Raw genomic sequence first — 25,050 nt, 5'->3', positions numbered from 1 at the left:
GTAACAAGCCAACAGCCTATTTCCAACCAGTTTTGTGGTCAACAAACACCTGATTAGGTTTTTGTCTAGCATCTCTTATTTTGTTCTGTAAAGATCAAAGCAAGAAGGCCTTTTTTTTCCGGGTGCACCTGGGTGGTTCAGGGGTTGAGCGTCTGCCTTCGGCTCAGGTTGTGATCCCAGGATCCTGGGATCGAGTCCCTCATCAGGCTCCCCACAAGGAGCCTGTTTCTCCCTCTGCCTATGTCTCTGCTTCTCTTTCTGTATCTCTCATGAATAAATAAAATCTTAAAAAAAAAAGGTTTTTTTCTCTATTGATTCCTGATTTACAATAAAAATAAAGACCCCTCCACTATGGCTAGTGATAGGGGTATGGACTTTTAAATCATCAAGACAATAAAAAGTTTTTCCCCCTGATTCTGTCTTTTGTAGTCCTCTTTCTAGGTCCATGGTACTTCAAGCTACTTTCCATTGCTCATGAAGTCTCCTGTGGTATGGAAAGTCAGTACATTCTTAGTGGATTCAGTCTTAAGATTGACATGTCCCACGATTTCAATACATACTGTAGCTTGAAATCTAGTGAGGAAAACAGTGATCTTCCATTATGAAGCCCAAGAGCATCAGAGGCACTTAGTTTTATGTACAATCATTTTGTACATAATATGTAAAAGAAGCGCCTAACCAGTTTTAGGAAAGAACGGATAATCATGTGTCAACTCTGACTTTTTCCTTCCCTTATAAACAGCATTGGTTTTATTTAGTTTTCAATGTTGATTTACTGCAGGTTCAGATGAAATTTTAGCATGACTTTTTTTTGGGGGGGGGGTTGCGGGGTACGGGGATATGATCTATCCTAAATCCGCCATGCCAGACATTAGGGGCATGAAGACTCAAGTATCTGAATTACCCAATAATATCACCAGCACCTTCAGATGCTGTCTTGGGAAATTTTATCTTGGGAAGAATCTTACTTAGGCTGGATTCCTAACCACTTCCTCTAATTTGCCTCTATACGAGAGGCGTTTCCCTTTGTTGCCTTTTCCTTTTTTGCTGCAAATTTCATACTTGGACGTTATTAGTCATAGTAACCATATTTACGCTTTAACCAAGCTGATCTTTTCTAATATTTGACCAAAACAGTCTTCCTATGTTCTCCCCTGGATTAATGTAGATTTGTAACTCATCTTTTCTACTCTTTACAGAATACATGCACATTCTATGTACCCACAGGCTTTCAAATTTGCCACTGGCTTCCTGTTTGAGCAGCCCTCGTGGAACATTCCACATTCAATTTATAGTCCCCATCCAAGATTACCTTTATATTTATTTCCTGGGTGAAAATGCATTACCAAGCATTACTCACACATTTCAAATGATACTTCGTATAAGTGACCTTAAAAATGCGCCCATGTCTTCATTTAACAGACATCTAGTCACGCTTCCCCGTCTTTTGACCAAATGCAACCGATGTACGGGGTGCCTTTCCTAAGTGGTTTTCACTTACCCAGATCATAAGCAACCTGCCGTGCAAGGAAACTGTACAATATTTTCTTTTAAAAATTCTTTCTCTCTCACACACACAAACAGAAGGAATCATTTTCCTAGACAATGCTGCTGAGTCATCTCTTTTCTGTCCCCTTTCACTTCTCCCTTGATATACCAGAACATAAAAAGAAAACAAAACAGAGCAAACACAAAACAAACAAGCCAAAATGAACAAATGAACAAACACAAATAACAGCCATTATAAAAACCACACAACTGTTACGTTTCAGGGGAGAAAATGACATTTACTGAGCATTTACTGAGTGCCAGGAACTTAACATACATGACCCCGTTTTTAATCCCATAAAAATAAACTGAATGGTGAAAAATATAAAGGCTTTGGGGTTGACTTCCAATTCTGCTACTTTAGGAAATGAGTGTCTTTGGATGAATTAGTTAACTTCTCTAGCCTTCACTTTTTATCATCTCCCAAATGGGGGTGATTTTACTTTCTTTATAATAAGGGTCAGTCAATGTGACACTTAAAAACAATGTTATATAAGGTACCTGTATGTGGGTGATGCTTAATAGGTAGTAGTTATTACAATTTGCATACCCATTTGACAGATGAAACTATGGCTCAGAGAGATAGAATAATGCCTAACAAGGTAAAATGCTTAACCCTAAAGGATAAAACTGAGACTCAGTGTGCTGGGGACAGCGGTCTCTAAAGGCTAAAAGCCTGCGGCCTCTGCCCTCCACTGCCTCCCTTCGGTAGGGAGAACAGGGTTGTTTAAGCTACGTCCAGTCTGGGGATTGGACCTTTCAGGGTATATCTCCCCAGTGGGGAGGTCGAGAAGTTTATTAACCTGAGGAACAAATGGCTTAAGGGGAGAGGGAGTGCAAAGGAAGAGCCCAGACCAGTTTCAACAAAGCCTTCCTTGTCAGAGGGATGTCCCTGAGCTCAACGTGGTTTGGCTTGTCCCCCAACAAGTTCCTAGGGCTTAGAGGTGAATCCTCAGGAGGTGAGTGACATCATGCCTTGACTGCTTCTCACAGAGCAGCCTAGAAGGGCAGAGGGGTTCTTTCCTGTGGAATGGGGAACAGAGGATGGCTTTGGTTATCATGCCCCTATTGTGAAGCTACTTTAGCAGCATGCAGACATCAGAAGGGGGGAAAGGGAGGAAGGATGTCCAGATGTGGTGCGTGACCAAAGGGGAGCCCTCGGTGGCAGCGGCAACCTCCAAAATGTGTGCTCCAAGGCCCATTGCCCTTTCATCATTGATCACCTCGAGGATTACATGAACCTGGGGAGTTACTGGGACTTACTAGTGAACGTATCAGCTCTACAGGGCAGAAGTGCACAGTGGGGAGGCAGGGCAGCAGCAGTGACTGGAACCAGGCAAATCTGGGTCAAGACTGCCAGCGGGACCCCAGTGCACTCAGTATCTGGTAATACCTGTAGAAATTCACATTACGCTTACAGCTCAGGTCATAAAATCAGAAATCTGCGTTGGTCAAAGAACTTGAAAATAAATGCTACAGAATCCACACGACTTTAATTCTTCTCTAGAAATTCAACCACTGGGAATTTGACCATTAAGAAAAGAGAATACCACACGTTTGATAACTGGTTTCTAAAGTCCAAAGAACTTTCTGAGTGCCCAGCTGTCTAGCTTCCTACCAAACTCACACTTGATGCTGACTACTTTTACTGCAGCTTGAAGATACAGTCTTCAAATCTAATAGAAACTTCTATAGTTGGTCCTAGCATGGGGATATGGCATCTGAAGTAAAGAAACGACAAGAAAGAGCCTAAAAATACTGTTGGAGCCTTCCTTTGAAAATTCTCACTGCCTTCAAGGTTAGGTTTGTCCAACTACTCCCACTCCTCACCTTTTTATTAAAGCATGCTCACCTGGAGAGATGTTATACTCTCTCCATTTATGAATGTTCAGGATGGATCAAATACGTTCACAAAGCTCACAAACATAGTTGAGTGCTCGGTTTGGTTCCATCTTGCTTACCATCTCTCTAGTCCTCCTTGTAGATTCATGGCTACACTTGATCCCGCACTGGAAATATTCTTTCCTCTGCAGCTCATGACTCATCTGTGTAGACCGTTAGTCCATCAGCCACAGAAACATCAGCACCACCCTCACTCATTCATTCATTCATTTATTCATTCATTCATCTGATATGGACAGGGCATCCACCATGTGCCAGGTACCGGGCCACCCCAGAGGATGCAGAGAACAAAGCTGACAGGGTCCCTACCCCTAAAGAACTTACAGCCACTGTATAATCGCCTTCCATCCACCAGCAGCGACTATGGGTTAAAAAGGAGCCTGTTAGTGTAACATGAGAAAATGAAAGAACACTCAGCAGCCAGCCAGCCGGCTGAGTCTCGGTGTTAAGGGCCAGGTCTTCTCTGGAGCATGGTGTGTGGGCCCATGCCAGGCAGGCCTGACTTCAGCGAGGCACACTGCCAGCACTTCCTTCTTGGTGCATATATCCGAGGCTGTTGTCTTTCTCAGCTGCTACCTGGTGCCACAGAGGGAAAAAGCCACAGGCACCCAATACTTACCCCCGCCCCTCACCCCGCTGATGTGTGTGCAAAGGAATCATGAGTTGTCTCCATGGAGCAGAAGGATTAGAAGGACCAGAAGGAGGTAGGTGATTCATGTCTTATGACACACTGAGACACAGATTTTTCACAGAAAATCCCAGGCTCTGCAGCTTGTCAGGCAAACAAATACTGGATCACTCCTTCATCTGTCCCCTCAATATCCCTATTCGCCCCCTAGGAGCACCTTACCCGGAATCCTGAGAGCTCCTGAAGAGTACTAGCCTGGATTTCTGTGCGCCCCTTCTGCAATTGGATGGAAAAAGCTAAGTCTTCCAAGAGGCCCCTTCCTGAATTGCCTCAGGTCAAGGAGTAGAAGGACATCTGGTTACTAGGATATCCTGGTTTAGTCTAAAGAGCTCAGCATAGGAAGGCTGGGTTCTAGTTCTATTTCTCCCTAATACCTTTGGGCAAACCACCGTCTCTGTCAAGAACTCTATCCTGGCCTCCTCTGTCAAAAGGAGGCAATACTGAGCAGCATCTGACCTACAGGCAATTGTAGATGCTGGCTATTATTAATTATTGTTATTAATACATACTCTGCTTATTTCAATTGTCTGAATTACTTTTTTAACTTAAATTTTAATTACTTAGAATGGCTGTGAAGCCCAAACGAGAGAATACATGTGACAGTTCCCTGAGTGAAATAATCATCCAAATGCAAGCGTGTTATTGTTGTCTGCTGATTGAGGTTGTCTCTCAGAACGTGCAGGCAAAAATTTAATTTATGCCAATAGTTGATATTAAGGATAACTGAACGTACACAAACATTTCCATAGCCCCCTCCCCATGCTTCCACACAGTCACCACCGAGGCGTCAGATAAAGGCACCAGGACAGGCTTTAAGGGTTTGGAGGGAGCAGGGTGGAAAGGTACCAGCGGGGTCCAACATCACAAGCTCTGCACAACCTGGCTCTGGATTTGGTACTCACTGAGATGGCTATGAATGGGAGGTGGAAAGCAAAGTGATCGGTTTTGCTTTCTCCTTTTTCAAATAAACAGGGCATTTGTTAAACCAGAATTGAATCTGATCCCGTGTGGCTTTAAGAACAGTCAGCTGCATTCTGGAACAGGCAAAAATGTAAACAGAGCCTGTAACTCTAGAGCAGGGCAAAACACCCATAGGTTTCATATGGGAGAGTCTATGGGCTCTGTGCCAAGAAAAATGAAATGCTAGCCTGGGCCTTTAAACAGAATCATGTAAAAGCAGAGTGCATATTTGTTTAACACACACACAGACCTTTCTCTGTGCCAATACCTTTCTGAACCCTCCTGAATAAAAGCTGGAATCCCTGAGACGGTGGTAGGAACCAATATTGTTTGTATAGTCCTATTCTTTAGTGCGAAAGGACCTTCCAGCTAAACATGGAGATGTTTCTTTCTTTTCCTTCCTCCCTCCCTTCCTCTCTTTCTTTCTCTTTCTTCCTCTCTTTCTTCCTCTTTCTTTCTTTCTTTCTTTCTTCTTTCTCTTTCTTTCTTCTTTCTTCTTTCTTTCTTTCTTTCTTTCTTCTTTCTTTCTTTCTTTCTTTCCTTTCTTTCTTTTTTCTTTCTTCTTTTTCTTCCTTTCTCAAGTTAATCACAAAGTATGACTGTGAAAATAAAATAAAGGAGCCCATTCCACTCATCCTCATATCCGAATTCTATCACGAGTTGCCAATTGGTTTCCTAGTCCTCTTACTCAATATCTGCTGTTAATTTGTCCGCAATTTCAAGAACTTGAAGGCTGTCAGCAAAATACATGATGCATCACAAAACTTATAATTGGAAATAAAAACATCTGAAGCTTTTCTGACAGGGTAAACACAAAGTACTATTGCGCTGATCAGAACAAGGAAACGTGAGCAACAGTGTAGCTATTTCTGTGCAAACACAATTACAAACGCTGCAGAGAGTGGCATCAACACTTAACTCCCACTTGTAAAAATGCTGAGAAAATTATATCTAAATGAATGAATGAATGAACTCAACATGTTTGTGGACCTGAAATGAGAGGCAGGGAGGAGGGGAAGAAAACATTCTGCTCAGGCTCCCTTTGCAGATGCAACTCAACGGGCTTTCTCTTGTTACTGCAGCCATTTCAGAATTCCACTGTCTAGGTAGGCCCCATCTAATTTTCCTGCCACAGAAGTTTAGGCACTTCCTCCACAGTTACTAAATCTGACAAATTACACCTGGGTCTACTGTAACATGAAAAAGCGTGTTCTTTGTCCCTGACCCTGTGGTCTTAGAGAGATCAAATTCCTGGACATCGGAAAGCTCCGCTCATACTCATTAAAAGCCACGGGAGGCAGCCCTGCATTTCTGCTCAAGAGGGGAACGAGGTGCAGCCACTGCTGAACCACACGATGCTCTGCTTGGGTCAATGTGGGCTTATTTCTACTGTTTGCAGTTTGGCTCCTGATCAATTAGTACCTCGATTTTTTTTCAACACAGCATCTTAGTATCAAAAGAGCAACTGAGGGAGGGCAGCCTGGGTGGCTCAGCTGGTTTAGTACCATCTTCAGTCCAGGGCATGATCCTGGAGTCCCAGGATCGAGTCCCACGTCCGGCTCCCTGCATGGAGCCTGCTTCTCCCTCTGCCTATCTCTCTCTCTCTCTCTCTCTTCTCATGAATAAATAAAATCTTTAAAAAAAACAAACAAAAGAGCAATTGAAACACAACCAAAATGAACAAACAAACAAGAAAAACCACCAAAAAAAAAAAAAAAAACCGAAGGGGCAGGGGTTGATTTTATTTATTTATTTATTTATTTCTAAATATTTTATTGATTTATTCATGATAGACATGGGGGGGGGGGGCAGAGACACAGGCAGACGGAGAAGCAGGCTCCATGCTGGGAGCCCGATGTAGGACTTGATCCCGGGACTCCAGGATCATGTCCTGGGCCAAAAGCAGGCGCTAAACCACTGAGCCACCCAGGGATCCCCAAGGGGTTGATTTTTAAATGGCAAGTCCCACAAGTGAGTTTACTGAAGCCTGCTAGTACTAAGCTGCTGGTTATAGATCCAATAATCCAAAATATAGAGCTGATTTCAAAATTCCGCCTCCCCCCCTACCCTGGCCAGACAAGCAGATTCAAATTTTGCCTCCTCTTTCAAGCCATCCTCAGCCTTTGGAAAAGACAACACAGACAGGCAATCAGGAACCATGGTGGCAGCAGGAAACCAACAACAGGGATACAAGAAATCCAGAAGCTTTCCTGTCGTGGCCCCGAAGTCCTAGGCAGACCTACCTGCCTGACAACACAAGACCCTCTTCTTCTCCCCCCAAGAAAGAGAGAAAAAACATAATATGCGAAATTCAGAAAAGCTGTGTCTGGGCTGATACATCCAAAGATGCTAATACCTCATGCCTGCTTCCTTTCTTCAAGATACTGGGAAGAACAAGACGGTGAAGGAATATATTCAGAAGCCACAGAACCTGCCAAGAGGCCTCCTGCAGTGGGGGTGCTTTCTGGAACTGGTCAGCTCTTGCCCTCCTTCCAAGGGGACAAGGCAGCCCGCTTACATCTTCTTTGGTGTAGGCAGGCTACTGAATTTCCCCAGACCCATCGAACCACACCCAGATCCTCTTCCTCGGGAACCTCAGAAGTACCACCGTGCACTCCTATTGCAAACACACACGGATCCTTTGAATGCTGTACATTCTTCTCCACGTACAGCTTCCTGCTAAACTGTAAATTAGAGACATTGCTTTAATTTTCCCTCATCTTTAGGAAGCTTTCGGCTGTGCTGCAAGTTAAAACACTGTAATGAATATGGACTGATACTCCTTTTCTATACTGAAAGCAAGTCACGATCCACATTCTTAAAATACATGAGTTACAGCAATCTTCCTGGTTGGATGGCCATCACCTCTGAGAAACCCACGACAAGATGGAAATCCTTATATCAAGGATCTTATTTTGGCTTCTGTTTTGAAATTAAGACCCTAGTAATATCAAAATTCACTGGAAAAGCCCAGGAATCAACCTTAAACCCATTTAGATTATTTTGGGGCTAGAATAACTAATTGGCTAGTAAGCAGGCATTCACCTGTGGGTGAATCTCAGGGATGGAGAAACCTAATTTCTGAAGGTGGGAAAGTGGTAGCTCTGGTACAAACCCTCCCAAACTTTGCTTCTAGTCAAATTCTTAATAGTGATAGTGGTTACAAAGTGTACAAGATATTAAAATAATCAAGCATGTCCTGGTAATATGGATACTTTTTGAAAATGTTAACTTTGGTGACCAAATTTAAGTGCGCAGTGGAGGAGAGATACTGAGGCCGACCTCGTTGGCCCTAGTTCACAAATATAGAAGCTTGGTGATTTGCCTCATGTCACTCAATCAGCAGAGCCTGAATTTAAGTTAGAAGGCACCCCATCTGACTCCTAGTGCAACGGCCTTCGTATGAAGATGGACAAAGGTATAAAGTAGATTTGAAAGACTAACCGCCCTGTATCAGTAGTAGCTCACACTTATTAGATACCTCCTCTGTGTCAGGAAGTCTTTGGGGTGCTGCAGATACATTAACTTATTTATCCTCATAGGAACCATATGAAAGAACTAATGTTGCTATCTCCCACTTTAAAAGTGAGAAAACAGAGACAGGGAGATGTTCAGACACTCACCCAAGGTGCCAGGGCTGAATAAGTGGTAGAGCTAGGAAAATCTGTGCTCTCTGCACAGAAAAGCTAGCGTGGGCATTCACAAATGAATGTTCAGATTATCAGCAGTCCTGGGAATATTAATTTTTTAAACTTTTTAAATTTAAACTCAACTTAGTTGACATATATTGTACTATTAGTTTCAGGGTTAGAACTTAGTGGTTCATCAGTCGCATGTAACACCCAGTGCTCATTACGTCAAGTGCTCTCCTTCATGCCCATCACCCAGTTACCCATTCCCCGCACCCACCTCCCCTCGAGCAATCCTCAGTTTGTTTCCTAGAGTTAGGAGTCTCTTTATGGTTTGCCTCCCTCTGTTTTCATCTTATTTTATTAATTTTAACAAAATATCTTCACAGTGAGACCCAATTTACCGATAGCTCCAAAATACATATTGAAATTGAAATTTGCTCTTCACCAACCTCTGTATTCTTAGTCAAAAGACAAAGTACCAGCAATTCCTATGGGTGACACAGATTCCATGTAAAGATCTCCTTTATTGTAAGGAAGTGTGAGGCAGGAAATAGTTTAAATTTTCTGGAAATCCCAACAAATTATGTGTAAAGACAACTTTAGGATAACATGTCAGAAGACGCATCCTGCCCACCTTCTTGCTCTCCAATATTAAAACAAGCAATTTTTGAATGACATCAATTCAGATCAAATATAAACACTGTCTGAAGTTTTTAGCAACATCAAAAATGGATTATACTCCATCACATCACATATTTGAATTACTGTGTTTTTTAAAATTTTTTCTTTTGCTTTTTTTTATTTCTTGACATGCTGCAAGATCTGCCTCTGGATCCAAAATCACTCACTCCCTCATTCATCACAGCCGTCAACTGGTTTAGCTAAACCTTATCCTATACAGATTTGAATCTGCTCAGATAGTGGATGGAGTTTGCTATCATCATTTCAGCAACTATCAATGTTTAGATCTCTGAAAGTGTGGCTTGTTCAGGAACAGCCTTCTATGTTCCGTGCCTTCGAGAAGGTTTCAAATATCATCTTCAAGTGTTAAAAAAAATGATCGTAACTCCATGTAGAGCTTCTCTGCCAATCAGAAGTCATGCCTCAACTACTGCATAGTCATTAAGGAGGGAGCTCTGAGAATGGAAAAGCTCCCTCTCCAGCCCTTTGCTCAGAAATGCTAATACCGACATCCTAGGTTACTTTGAGACCGGTTTTCAGATTACAATTTGATAGGACCACCAATTTCTCCTGTTTGTTCTCCTGCCCTTTACCACCTTCTCACGCATAAAAACCATTACTTGATGTACATTAACAAAGCTGGATATAACCACCGTGGATTCTAACCACCAATTACCACACCACTACCACCTGTCATAGCATGCACCCTGTAGTCAGACTCAAAATTAGGATGCCGCCGCTCAGGGTCTTGGTGATCCCTGAACAGTTACTTAACCTTTCTGTGCCTGAGTTTTTTCACCTGCTAAATGAGAATCATAACAGCGTCACATTTCTTAAAGGCATGAGATAAAAGGAAAGTGAGGAAAATGAGATAAAAGATAGACTTAGAACAATGCCTGGCATATAGTCTCTAGTAAGAGTTCACAATCTTTTGTTGGGTTGATTTTAAAATGAAATATATTTCGTGTATTCACTCATCAGTCCTTCTGGATACCAACTAGTAAAGCTGGAAAAAAAAGATCAACTCTTGAGAAACTATCTCAACTTTCTATTCTACAGAGAACAAACTATGGAGTGGGATGGCCATAGCTAAAGTCATGCTATTTGCCCTCCTCCAGCCTTATATGTAAATCCTAGCGCAGGGCTGGGACTCTTCTCCAGGTTGGGTAAGTAAAGGTTGGCTCTCTGCTTCATATACACACAGAGCTCCAAAAAAATAGATATATAAATAAGTAAAAATCCAAGACTCCTCTGATATTGCTCTTCCAGTCTAAAACTCCCATTTTGAAGATGAAGAAACTGGTTTGGAGGCTCAAGTTCACATAAATACTTAGGGGCAGAACCAAGGCCAGAAAATGATAATTATTATCCTAAATAAACCACCCGGCACTCTTCCACATCCGTTACAAACATCACCTAATTTAATCCTCATAATAATCCTCTAAAGTAGGTATTATCTCCATAGGCTTAGAGATGTGGAAACTGAGGCTCATCCTCAGAGAATCAGTGTCTCCAAAGCCATATAACAGACAAATGATAGAGACAAGATCAAAATGGTTCCTCTCTGGTCCCAAAGAATCCATGCCTGTTTCAAGTTTTCTAGAGCTCCGTGCTAGAATTTTCAGCACCGAGTCTCAATCTGTTACTTTCAAGCTGACTGTGCCTCAGTCTCCTCTGGGGAGCTTTAAAAATACAAATTGCTGGGCTCTACCTCAGGAAGGAGAATCAGAGTCTCTGGGGGGATGGCTTCAAAATCTGTATTTCTTCTGAGTTGGGTCAGGTGATTCTGATGTGTAGCAAGGTTTGAGAAAGCCTAATCTAAGCCAGATATTTTACGAGGGGTTCCAGTGTAAAATGAGAGGGAAATGAGTTACCTAAGGCTGATGGAATGTTCGGAGTAGCTGAATCTGCACGAAGGGTAACGCGGTGACCTTCCCCCAAATCCTTCTGTGTCCCACAGATGCACATGCAGCCCCAGTCACATAAGCATAGATGCATCTACCAGCACCCTACATCCACTGATCTTGCCTAAGGAGATCTGCACCACGATGAAAACAACAAGCTCTGCTCTTTCCAGCCACAATATGTGTTGTGTTAGACACGTAGCAATAAGCTTTCTTTCCACCCTTAGCCTCTTCATTGAAAGCACCTTAAGTCTGCACCATGATTTCTTAGCATTGAGCTAAAAAAAAAAAAAAAAAAAAAAAAATGAAGGGGAAGATTGTTCCATTGAGCACTTACCAAGGTGCCCCGTATATCCTGAATCCCTTCACTGTTACCTCCGAGTCTTGTAAGTAAATACTGTTTGTCAGGAGGGACTGAACGTTGTCAAAGTCCTCTGGTTTCAATTTGGACACAGAGGGGAAACGGTAGTAGTCCTGTTTAACAAGGTCTGCCATGAATTCCTTATCAAATGTCAGTTCATGATTCCCAGCAATCACTATTTTATATTCATATGGCAGGTTTCCTGAAATAAGAAAAAAGAGTACCAATTAGCACGTTCATTTCCCATCACGAAGTACAACAGCCGAGACCGTGTGATTAGCAGACAGTATACCCAAATGAAATAGCTCACGCATTCCTTTATATTTCCATGGGAACCAAAATTTATGACTATGCCTTTATGCCAGCAAAAAATGACAATAAACAGGAGAGAGGAAGCTGCTAAGAAGCTTAAAAGCTACTAAAAAGACATTCCACTCTCTGGTTCCATTTCTCTCTTCTGTATGTTCCAGATTCACTGTGATGAATCTACACTGTGATGAATCCGTACTTTATAATTATCCTGCGAAAAGCACTTTAATCACGATCCTTAAAAAAGGTCTGGACTTGGTTTGGTCCTCAAAATATAAGCCAACCAACTGTTCTTAACAACTCAAATAACTGCTGGATTTGTAGTATATCCTTCAAAAGTATATTTGTAGTATATCATATAAAAGACATGGCCTAGCCAAGCATTCCACAATTCACATAAATGAAAGGAACTACATAGTACGATTTCATATTGTAAGTTAAAATTTACCTTGTGGCTTGCGAATAAAAAGAACATTAATAATGGCCCCCTGATTAGAAGGCTAACTTTCCTCCCATTGGGATGGGAGAAGAAACTGTAAAGCTTAACCCCCTTTTAATATTTATGGTATGGAAATGTGAGTTCTCGGTGTGTGCTTTTTATGCAAAAGTTTCCCGATCAAAATGAGATAATTCTGGGAAGAAGAATGAAAGCTATAAAGGAAAACCCAAACACCAGACTTCTGCATAGATTTATAATGTTTGAATAAAGTACAGATCATACATATTAATAACTCACCGTGATGCTATAAGAACCAAAATCCAAAGGGAGATAGTGCCGGGCAGCTGTCCCCATCCTGAAATTAATGCCCTTTTCTCTTCTTTGTCATTACCCATCCCTCAAGCCTCACTGCAGAGCTGCTGCTCATTTTATTTTATTTCATTTTATTTTAGGGGAGAAAAGGGTGGGGCAATGGTGCCTATAATTCCAGCTTCCTGAGACTCCTGGGTCCAATGCAAAATTAATGTTTCCTGCTATTCCAGGAAGAATGAAAGTTACCACTAGCAGGAAATTGGATACACTTGTTGTAGGAATTGGTCCTTACCAGCAAGCCAGAGTCAATGATTTAATTAATGAAGCTTAGTGGGGAAGAAAATTATATTTTGGGAGTGGGGGCACTTGGACTTCAGCAATGCAAACTGCGGAGACCTGTGAAGTACTCAATTTCAGCAGTGCACTGCAAACTTATTTGCTAATATTGAAATGATTTTTTTTTTGAGAGAGAGAGTGCACGCTCATGAGTGGGGGTGGCGGGAAGGGATAGAGGGAGAGGGAGAGAGAATCTTAGACAAGCTCCATGTTCAGCAGGAAGCCCAATGTGGGGCTCAATCTCACAACCCTGAGATCATGACCTGAATCGAAATCAAGAGTCGGATGCTTAACCCACTGAGCCACCCAGGTGCCCTTGAAATGATTTTTAAGATCACCAGAATATGCTTTAAAATGCTATTTTCTTTAGCTTTCAATTTTTAGGTTTCTATCAGTAATGAAATTGCATATATAGCATGTGGTTTAAAGGTGAGGCTTAAGAGAGAGATGAAAGCAGTCAAAAACTAACACGGCAGAAATCTGAAACCACGAACAGCGTAGCCAAGCGTCAATGGATATCCCTGACTACTAGTGCACAGGGCTGTGCGACATGCCTTTGGCCTCAGATGTGTTTTAAGGCTGTGGTGAAGAGCTCACAGAAAATAGGAAGCTTCTATCAAATGTACGTTTTTACAAGTTTATAATGTCCACTAGCATAAGACAATAAGGAGTGTGACATATATTATAAGCTGATTGGATAGAACGATATTTCGCACAATTCCCTGAACTTAAAATAGAGGTGAGAGATGTATTAGAGGTGAGAGATCCCTGCCATAAATCCTGACACCACACACACTAGAAATTTGTGAGATGCTCCACAACTCTCACATCACGGCTATGTGACCCCCTTTGGCCTGATTCTGCACCCCTAGGGTTACCTGTGCCCCCAAAGTTGGAATGGGCTGAAACATTTTCCTTGACAGTAATCTGTTTCAAGGTAGGTCGTACCCGCATGAGTCTTTGAGCAACCCTATTTGTACAAGTCACGCTATAGCTGCCCAGTTCTCTTTTAATCATTCATGATGATGGACTCACCTTTCTTACTTTCATAAAGAAAGTAAACCTTTCTTTATGCACCACTGCTCTTGCAAGAGGCTTATTGCTTTTTCCATTTTAGAGGTCTGGTTCGGGAATGGATGGCATGGGTGAGACTGAGAAACAAGGCAAAGGAACTATATTTTCCCTCCTTTGAACTATTTTTTTTTTTTTAAAGAAAGTAAAGCTGCTACAAAGTAAATCTTCAGGAAGACAGGCCTCTTACATGTCTTTTAAATCAAATTTTGGAGACGCAGCATAAAAAGGTAGCCACCAAAATGAAGAAACAGTGAGGATGTTTACACACTGCCAACAAACTCATCTCTTTCTGAGAATCCAGTAGTAGTGTCTAGCTTCCATTCTCTGTTACCTGTGTTAGGAGATTCTCTCTCATACACACACACACATCGAAAAAAAAAAAAATATATATATATATATATATATATTTTTTTTTTTTTTTTTCTGAACTGACTTTTCATCTATAATCTGCCAACTTTTATTGTTTTATGTGAAAAGTGTATGCAGGGCAGCTGACAAATCTCCTGTTACCTGATGGTATTTTTTTTTTTCAAGGCTAGATTAATTTGGAAGGCTTTGCAGTCAACCTCCAAACTTCTTGGTATTCAAATAGCGTCATTTAAAAATTGTCAGACAAAGAGGTGCCTGCCTTGATCCATTTTATTCAGATCAGGCCATTGAAGTTGACCTGCGTAAGTAAAAAAAAAAAAAAAAAAACTAAGGCTATATACAGTTATTTTAACATGGAAAAATTCTTGCTTCGAATGACCTAAAGAACTCTAACTAGCATTCCATCTTTCCCAAGACACGCTCTATGTTCTACTAGCAATATAAAAGATTGTTTTAAGTGGAATGGAGATAAACTTTTGACAAATTATCAAATAGTTCTATATGTTTTAAAAATGTGTATTTGGGGGATGCTTGGGTGGCTCAGCGGTTGAGTACTTGCCTTTGGCCCAGGGCGCGATCCTGGAGACCTGGGATCAAGTCCCACATCAGGCTCCCTGTATGGGGCCTGCTTCTCCCTCTGCCTATGTCTCAGTCTCTCTCTCTGTGTGTGTCTCTCCTGAGTAAATAAATAAAATCTAAAAAAAAAAAAATGCATATTTGGGAAATACAATCTGACAGTACAAATAATGATAGATGGCTTCATTTTTCATCTCTACTCCATTCTTCTCTCTTTACATCTAAAATAAGAGTTGATTTTAGGAAAATTATTAAGCAAATAATAATACAGATAATTCACAAGTATGGCAAAGTGATGACTGTAACAAGTAAAACAATAAAACGTGAGAAATTAGCCCATCTTCTCAATGTTTCTAATAATTGGCCTTTTGATCTCATTCTTCCCACTGTCACTGACACTTTAATATTCCAGACATCTATCTTTAATATTTTGGGTCTCTTTCTCTCCATCTAATACTCCTTCTTAGTGAGTTATTGTTTCCCAACCCTAAGAAAACAAAAACAAGGAGTCGTTTACACACACACACAAACACACACACACATACCCCTCATGTACAATCCTAAACCATGCTTATTCTTTGAGATACTTCTTCATTTCACATCTAAATTTCTGGAAAGAGGATTCCAGAAGCTCACAGCTGGTAGGCCAAATACAGCCCATAGATGTATTACAGTTGGCCTCAATGCTGTTCTGTGTTTTGTTTTTTGAATTGAACTAACATTTAGAAATTAGGTGATACCATGCAAAAAATTCTGATTTTCTAGCTACTTTTAGAAAATCAGAAGACCAGTCAATACTGACCTCCAGTCAGCCACAGACCTCCCCAGCCCCTATGACTTCTCATACCTGGCCCACTTACCACATTTGTGTTGCCTGATGGTCTCCTCTGTTAGGAGAATTAACAACTTAGAGACACATGGCTACTCAGAACTTACTCCCATGTAATCTGTCTTCCATTTCTATTCTCTTCCCAAAGCTTTCCCAGAATGTCAATAATAACTTCCTAATAGCCAAAGCCCAGACATTTTCTCACTTCTCATCTCCATGGATCACACCACAGTGACATTCCTGTCCCCCTTGACACCAGATGCTGCACTTTGGATCACACCACAGTGACATTCCTGTCCCCCTTGACACACGAGATGTTGCACTCCCGGGTTCTCCTCCTTCCTCTGTGGCATTTCCTTTCCTTCCTCTTCTTCCTCAGCTCCGTTTGCCTCCTGTCTCATTCTCAGTTGACTCATTTCACTCTCCCTCTTCAGAGTTACTTCAATGGATATTAGTTAATATTTCCTTTCTGTATGTTTCACATTTCTATTCTCTGTGATTCAATCTTAAAAACTATTATAACTTAAACGATGGAGGCAGCACGAGGTTAAGAGCAGGGACTCTGCTGCAGGCTTCCCCACACACTGGCTGCACGACCTTGGACAGGGTCCTTAAGTTCCGTCAAGTGTGCTCACAAAATGAGGATAATAACTGCAACTACCTCATAGCCCGTGCTCAAGATAAAATGAAATAAAATTTCATTTCAAGCACATACATGGTATGGAGTAAACAATCAGTGCATGTTAATTATTTTTTTACTCTATTTTTCTTAGTTTTGCTTTTTGCATATGACTTGTCTCCCACCCCCTAGACAGTGAAGTCCTTGAAAGCGTGGATCATGGCTTGTGGCTCTGTATTTGACCCAAAGTACCAGGTTCAATACCTTCCAAATGGCAGGCACATGATTATTATTTGCTGAATACACGGAAGAATGAATGAACTTCTGCAAGATTTGTCAGGAGCTTTCTTAGGAGAATTATAGGAACTGAGCTTATCATTTTGGGACATGACAAGGTTTAAACTGCTGTCACATTGGCCTCCAGGGACATATGGTGACTCAGTTTAAGACTCTCAAAGTGTTCCATTCTCTGCCTCCAAATTCAGTCTAGCCAAAAAAATCTCTAACAAACCATTTTTAAACTGGACTTTTCTCAAATCTAAATGGGGGAAAGAAAATATAATCCCACCACCAAGGTTTGGTACACATTAAACAAGATGGCACATTCAAAGAACTTGTGCAGTTCAATGATGACTCACTAGGTATCAGCTGTGATGTAATGATTGTTATAGTGATGGCCCTTCCCAGTTGCCAACCAAGTAAATATTAGTTGATCCATAAATCGGATCACTCCCTTGTCACAGTGGCACAATGCCACTACTCCCAAGGAAAAACATCGGAGATAGAAAAGAGAACTTTGATTTTCCAAAGTAGAAACCAGCATGGTCTAATGTGTCCTTCAAGTTAACAGAAGTATTATTAGAGCCCTCAAGGCATCTGGATCTAGAGGGGATGGTGGGTGGGCGTATGAGGCCTTTAACCCGCACACCAGTGGCTTCTGTCAAGATTATTCTAATTTTGAAAAACGTGTCTTGTGAACATCTCATTTCTTCCCTCTTTCTGTTGTCATTACCCATCACTTCTAGTATTTACTGACTACCAAAAAATGTGCCAGGATCAGCCTCTCATTTGCAAATGAATAGCATAACGCAGGATCGATAACATCTCTTAGGAGTGACTACTCATCTGGAATACCCCTGGTATCTTCCTAGAATCAGATAGGGTCCTCTTCTATGAGTATATAGAGAGGAACAGAATGCCTAGAAAAGTTTAAGATCTTCTGTTACGCACCTGTCTGCTAAATCCGCAACAACTTTAAAGCACACAGTTAATTGTATCAAGGCCAGCCTCCCTTCCTCACCAAACTCTGGACATTGGGTGTGTTACTGAAAGTGACTCCCATGAGTCACAGCACATGAACCCAGCAGGATTTTCAGAGACAGCCTCATTTGGTGATTTGAAAGCTGTGCTCCATGAACCTTCCCCCCCACCCCCCACCCCCCCAGGGCTGGAGGAGGGCGACGTGAGGACAGTGATGAAGGCAGAGGCAACACACCTGTTCCTGTGTCCCCCACAGCAGCATTGCTTTCCTTTGTTTTACAATTTGGGGCAAGATTCCGTGTGAAGAGCTATCCCTGGCTTAAAAACAGTCAACAGAAAAACCACTGATTTGTCCAATTCCATTTTACTGATGAAGAAATGGAATGCCAGAGAGGTGCTACCATTGGGTAAGCAAAATCACAGGCCAAGTTGGAAGCACAAGCAGGACAAGGAGAGGTCTTCTGCCTCCCGCGCTAGTTTTCTTTTGGGTGACCCCCAATTTTTAAAAAAGATTTTATTTATTCATTTGAGAGAGACAGAGAGAACACAAGTGGGGGGAGGGCAGGCAGAGAAAGAGGGAGAAGAGCAGGGAGCACGATGTGGGACTTGATCCAGGACCTGGGAATCATGACCTGAGCTGAAGGCAAACGCTTAACCATCTGAGCCACTCAGGTGCTCCTCCAAATTTTTAAGTCTTATGAAGTTTGGCTCAGGACCTGCCTCTTACACCAGTCCTCCTCATACCACTCGTCCATCCACAAAAAATTCTTCACCCTAGCTCTTGGCAACTATGGCCTTTCCCCTTTGTATCACGAAGTAGAACTGGCCATGTCATGGATTTCTCCTCCAGGAGTCATGAAGCAGTTTCAGCTTCACACCATGACAACACATATCCTGGCTCAACTGAGGCATTCCCCACATGGTACTGAAATTGTGGGTATAATTTCTTACCCACCAGCTCTCAGAAGGATTTGGGAGCCTACCCAATGAAGAGAAGGTCACGGCCTTGGGAAAGAGTAGGGAAAAGCTCCTGTGCCCAACTTTCTGTAGGGTCCCAGAATTTAAAAACATGTTGACTATATTATAAGAACTAAGATGAGACTTTGACAGGAGAATAGAAGTCCAAGATGATAGGCCCAGATGCCTATAGGGACCAGAGAGGTAAAGCAAAAATGTGAATTGGACCAAGTGGAAGTAATAGAGGGTGGTGAGGATCAGTACACGTGCGCATCACCATTTAAAAATAAACATATATAAGCACTGCTGTGGCCAAACAAGATTCCTTGGTAGCTTGCTCCCCTCCATAAAAATCAATGTCCCTCAGAATTAAGTATCATACAACCGTGACCTATTTTTCTGTCACAAATCATTATAAAATGTATTCCTCTAGAAAACTTAAGTTCTGTTCAAATCAAAATCCAAAGTCAATTCCAGGACAGTCACTTTTCTTGACTCCTGTGAGAAGATGACCCCTGCCTCATAGTCTTCATTCCTCATGAATGGGGAGTATGGGAAGTAGGGGTAACCAAAAGGCCATTAGGGTGTGGCTAATGCCAAATACTGCCTTCCCTAAGCCCCATTTTTATCAGGGATCTGATGAACAAGGCTAATTGCTAATTTATTTCTGCTAAAACTGAGGAAAACAAAAAGCCAGAGTACAACAATAGTTCTTTGTGAAGGAGAGCATCCCAAAGCAAACATGGCTTGCCAGGTTCTGTGGGTAAAAGAAAACCTAGTTATATAAAGGTGACAAATTTCAAGATCTCCAATCTCTATGCCCACTCCCCTCTAAACCCTTAAATTTTGGACTCTGCAAATATATAAAGAAACCAAAAATATGTATGGCATAACACTCAGATTAAATAAAGTTAATTAGGCAGCAAGCAGAAAACAGAGAGATGACGAGATAGGAGGAGAACCCGCAATGGCTTCCAGATACCCAGGGAAAATCACACTCACAAGGCACAAGCTTTAGGCCCACTTTCCCTTGCCAGTATGCTAGAAGAAAACTAATTTATGAAATTAAAAAAGAATAAAACAGATATATAGGCAGACCTATTATCACGGGACTGTTTCTAAACAAAGGAGATATATTACAATTCAATCCCAGTTCTGAAACCTTCAGCCTGCATGGGGCAGTGCCAGGGGCCTGTTTTAAAACTCTGCTCCCCACCTCCCCCCAAAAAAAACTCTGCTCCCTAATGCCAGTGTTATAAGAGGACCTTGTTATACCCCCAAAGTGGATAAAAGGCAGCAATATTTTCTGTTTAAAATTATTTTTTTTTTTTAATTTTTATTTATTTATGATAGTCACAGAGAGAGAGAGAGAGGCAGAGACATAGGCAGAGGGAGAAGCAGGCTCCATGCACCGGGAGCCCGACGTGGGATTCGATCCCGAGTCTCCAGGATCGCGCCCTGGGCCAAAGGCAGGCGCCAAACCGCTGCACCACCCAGGGATCCCTAAAATTATTATTGTATTTTTAATATCATGACTCCAGCAGAGAGGGAAAACGTTCAAACCCTTGATGTCTCTCTATTCCACCGAGGACTAAGAGTAACTTGGGCTTGAAAACTGTTCAAGCAGAAAATTTTGCAGGAGGATGAAAGAAAAAAATATTAATACCAGTGGCTACGAGGATGGAAGAGCTATGAGGCTCTGGGAGGGACTCAGGAGACGTGTCATCTACATCCTTTCCCTGGAAGACTGGGGGTCGATAGCGGAACAGAGCTGAGGCGAGGCTGGAGGTGAGGGAGATGACTCCATCAGTTCTCTGTGGGGAGAGCCCACCTGTCCCCACTGTTCTCCCAGCATCTAGAAAAATGCTTGGCATTTGGTTGGCGCCCAGTGTCTACTTGTTAAATGAATGAATGGACCTCCGGCAATCCCTCTTGGCTCCACGGTTTGCACTCACTTGCCTGGGCTGCGAAGCCACCAGAAACATTCAATCAGGGCAAGCTCCGTCTCTGACCTCAGTCTGCCCCCGTCAGGCTCCATTAATTTTCACAAGTCCTGACAGCTCTAACGTTAATACTCACACTTGCTGATGGAGCCACACAGCAGGTTCAGACTGCTACCTTCTCCTCTGAAACTCATGCATTAGGGTTTCTTCCATGCTTGCAATGGGAAACCAAGTCTAAGAAATATTAAACACAGAAAACTATATTACAATAATGTCAGGGCTGAGCTGGAAACCCAGGAGAATGTACGGAATGCTGAGTGAAAGCCCAGTGGTCCTCTGTAGGAATTAGGGCTAGCGTTAAGACACCACAGCTGAAACGCTCCCTCCTCTTCTTTAGCCTCCTCCATAAAAAGAATCCCAAGGTACCAGAAGATGCTGTAAGCCTTATTCCATAGAAAGGAGCCAAAAGTCCATCCCCCACCCAGGAAAGCAGACCCCTTCTGGACCTGAATAGTCACCAGATGTGGTACTGAGAAGTAAAAAGCACGAGGGAGCAGGCTGTTAGCACCCATGATTACTAAAGACATAAAAACAGCACAGAGCATTGACTGTTGCTCAGCAGCAACTTGTTTTGCACCTATTTCCTGTCTCAACAATAACCTTTAATCCAACATAACTTTTTGTGATTTAAACACACATACAGGCACACATACTCATTCACACTCATACATATTAAAAGACAACCACAAGGTAGTAAAAACAAAGGACAACATCTTCTTTGTTTCCCAACTGAGTATCTCTAAGTTGTCACTCAGACCAACATGGCACGCTGTACATATGAAGGTGTGTGTGGTGGTGAACTGTCCTCTGAAATACAGCTCCAATTATACTTGGGTATTACCATCTGGCTGGACAACTGGAGCCACAGGTAGATTCTTCACTGTATTTTGTCCAATCTCTCATTTATGAATGCAGGCCTCAGCTTGCTGAGAAAGCTTATGCCCCATATAACACTTTCTGTCTGAACACTCAGAATATCTCAAAGACCTTTTAATCTACTTCCTCAAGCTTCAGAAAACTGGTCCAAACCAGGGTTCCACTGGACAGTCCAAAAAAGAACTGGTAAAGACACAGTCAAGTCTCCTCTCAAACAGCTGTGTGCATGTTTCTATCATTCAAACATACTGGCATATAGGGATATAAGGCAAGATGGAAAGATCATGGGTTGTGGAGTCAGATTTGGGACCATGTTCCTGATTGTCACTTATTATCTCTGAAACTCAAACTCAAAACATGTTTTTTTAAAAAATATATATTTTATTTATTTATTCATGAGAGACAGAGAGAGAGAGAGGCAGAGACACAGGCAGAGGGAGAAGCTGGCTCCACATAGGTGGCGCTAAACCGCTGAACCACCCAGGCTGCCCCAAAACATGCTCTTTAACTTCCATACTTCCCATCAGAAAAAATGAGGATAACTGTACATCCTACTTTCCGGGGTGGATGTGCAGACTGAATGAGATGAGACCTAATACGAATCTGACACATAAAGGATAATTAGTATTATCATCATTTTTAGTCTGTCTTCTGTTTTGCATTGCAACCTCATTCAGGATAAGGGACCCATCTCCTACTTCTTTCTCCCTTAAAAGAGTATTCAATAAATATCTTTAATGAACTAGTAGTCTTGACTGACAAAATCTATGGTGAGCTGAAGAATATTATTGTTTTTTCTGCCACAAAGCCTTTAAAAAGCAACTGAGAAAAAGGTGCCCCTTCCAGCATTAATTATCAAATGAATGGCAATTAGTCTACTGAATAATTAGAAGAACAAATGCAAATCCTATGTTTACATTTTCAGCCATTAAATATGATGAAAATAAAATTAAATAAAAATAACACTGACATAAAAACCATATTCCTTAAAAGAAAGAACACTTTAAGAGAATTTTAGGTTCCCTTTCCATCTTAACCCTTCAATAGCAATAAAAAATCCTTTTGTAATAAACACTATTATTTTTGCCTCCTAAAATAATATTTGGGCAGATGAATGCAGGATTTCAGTATGCAGTGATTCCAGGGGGCCGGTCCACAGAAGCCGAAACAGAGGATTGACAGTGGAAATAAAATCTCTGCCTTAACAGCGCCACTGGGGCTAGATGAAAATGGTCTTCTAGAACTTGATTAAAACTAAATTGAAAAAGAACATATTTGGCTAATATTACATTAGACTAAAATATAGAAATGAACCCTAATACTCTTGAAATCTAATAAGAAAAAGCCATCTCAATTTCCAAACTTTCAAAAGCATCTTCTTTAAATGCATCACAGATCAATTTACATGGTACTTTTGCCAATAAGCAAAACCAAATCACAGGTTCCAATTGGCTTATATTGGAAAGTATGAGAGCAAATGCTAGAAAATGCAATTACTGCAAACAAACTCCATTTTCTCCCCTCTGAAGGGAATTTCAGAGAATATTTTATTGCCATCAAATAATATTTCTGAAGGCATCAATACACAATTCTATTTTCTTTTCAGAGTCCCTACTCACTGGATAATCTAATCCACTCTACAGAATATCTTGAAATTTAGAGAAGAGTCCACGAAAGGGGATATTACCTTGCACACACATCCTATGTCAATTTTAATAATTTGCACTCTGGACAAAGCAAAATTTAGGATCCAATAAAATTGACTTTTCCCATTTTGTAATTCAAAGTTTTAATGAAGCATTTCAAAAATAAAATTTTAAAAGAACTCTCTCAGGGAAGGTTATTTTCATCAAAAGTGACAGAGAGGAGATGGAGGAAATGGAGACCACGTTTATTTCTTCTTCGTTTCTGCTCCCCGCTCCCCCGCCCTTCTCCTGGCAAATTTTTCTATTAATAAGAATTCCAGATAATCAAGAGCTACAAAGTAGACTCCCTGTGGGCTATGGAATCATGAAGTCTCCCAGCGATAAGGTTTGTTTCATTGAAACACTGGTTCCAAAAATGTCTGACCTCTTCCCTTAGGAACAGTTTTGTGGCCTTGTGCCACAAGCCTCCCCTCTGGGATAAAGTAGTACAAGGTAGTATAATTCCTTAGGAAGAAAGCATTTTTTGCAAAGTCTACTATAGCCCCTGGAGTCCAAGGTTCCAGGATGTGGAACTGGAGGTCTATTTCCCTTTGGCATTTTTGTTCCTTTTCCATGTGTCATGGTCTGAATGTTTCTGTCCCCCCAAAATTCATACGTTGAAATCCTAATCCCAATGTGAGTGATGGTATTTGGAAGTGGGATCATTGGCAGGTGAATGACTGGTCATAAGGATGGAGCCTCCACAAATGGGATTATAAATGAGACCCTTAGAACTCTCTAGCCTCTTCCACCATGAGAAGACACAGCAGGAGGGCACTCTCTGGGAACCAGGAAGAGGGCTCTTACCAGAACCTGACTGTGCTGATGCCCTGATCTTGGACTTCTCAGCCTTCCAAACTGTGAGAAATAAATTTCTGTTGTGTAAAAAAACCCCAGTCTGTGGTATTTTGTTCTAGCAATCCGAATGAAGTAAGACCTCATAGTTTTCTAGTTGCCAGAGATCTAGCCCTCAACATCTTACATCTATAGTTCAGGACAAATTCACATTGGTCTTCCTAAGTCCATGTTTTCTCATAAATAGTGTGCTCAAAGCATATGGTGTTCTTTACAGCTCTCCTTAAATAATTCAATTAAATATGTTAAGGAATCCAGGTAATCACGGCACAGTTGGAGAGCATACTCATCTGCTGAACACTGTTCCCAGCAAGACAATAAAATGAAAAAAGAGCAGAGGTAGTCAAAGGTTCTGAACATTCGAAGTCAGGTGAACACATACTGCTTTAGTACATGTCCATTTTTCTCCTCATATCACACACACCCATGCCCTTTGACAAGGTGTGGATTTCCCCTACCTTTACGTTTCCTTCTTTTTTTTTTTTTTTAAAGATGTTATTTATTTATTCATGAGAGACACATAGAGAGAGGCAGAGGGAGAAGAGGCTCCCTGCAGGGGCCTGATGCAGAACTCAATCCCAGGGACCTCAGGATCACCACCTGAGCCGAAGGCAGACACTCAACCACTGAGCCACCACGTGCCCCAGGTTTGTGTCTTTTATGAACTGAATTGTATCCCCTCTAAATCCATGTGATGAAACCATCACTCTCAGTACCTCAAGTATGGGACTGTATTTGAAGATCAAGCCTTTTTAAAGGTGAATAAATTGAAATGAGGCCGTAAGGATGGGACTTAATCTGGTCTGACTGCTATCCTTATAAGAAGAAAAAAATGTGGATCAGGAATGTGCTCGCACATGAAAGGCCACAGCAGG

The 25,050-nt window shown here is 41.6% G+C and overlaps 1 protein-coding gene across 5 annotated transcripts in view; it reads right to left on the bottom strand.

The window, feature by feature from the left end:
* Window positions 1-25,050, bottom strand: part of MPPED2 (metallophosphoesterase domain containing 2) — a 176,111-nt gene that overhangs the window by 78,175 nt on the left and 72,886 nt on the right. For all 5 annotated transcript variants that reach the window (XR_005373414.1, XM_038563162.1, XM_038563159.1 and 2 more), the window contains exon 4: window positions 11,653-11,878. Coding sequence is in view for 4 of the 5 variants with exons in the window: in XM_038563162.1 (XP_038419090.1) it covers window positions 11,653-11,878 (226 nt within the window). In the remaining variant the exon portion in view is untranslated. The remainder of the gene's footprint in view (window positions 1-11,652; window positions 11,879-25,050) is intronic.

Source organism: Canis lupus, chromosome 18 (assembly GCF_011100685.1).
Source record: "Canis lupus familiaris isolate Mischka breed German Shepherd chromosome 18, alternate assembly UU_Cfam_GSD_1.0, whole genome shotgun sequence".
Lineage (NCBI taxonomy): Eukaryota > Metazoa > Chordata > Mammalia > Carnivora > Canidae > Canis > Canis lupus.
The sequence above is the reverse complement of the archived record's forward strand: the minus strand, read 5'-3'. Positions and strand labels throughout refer to the sequence as shown.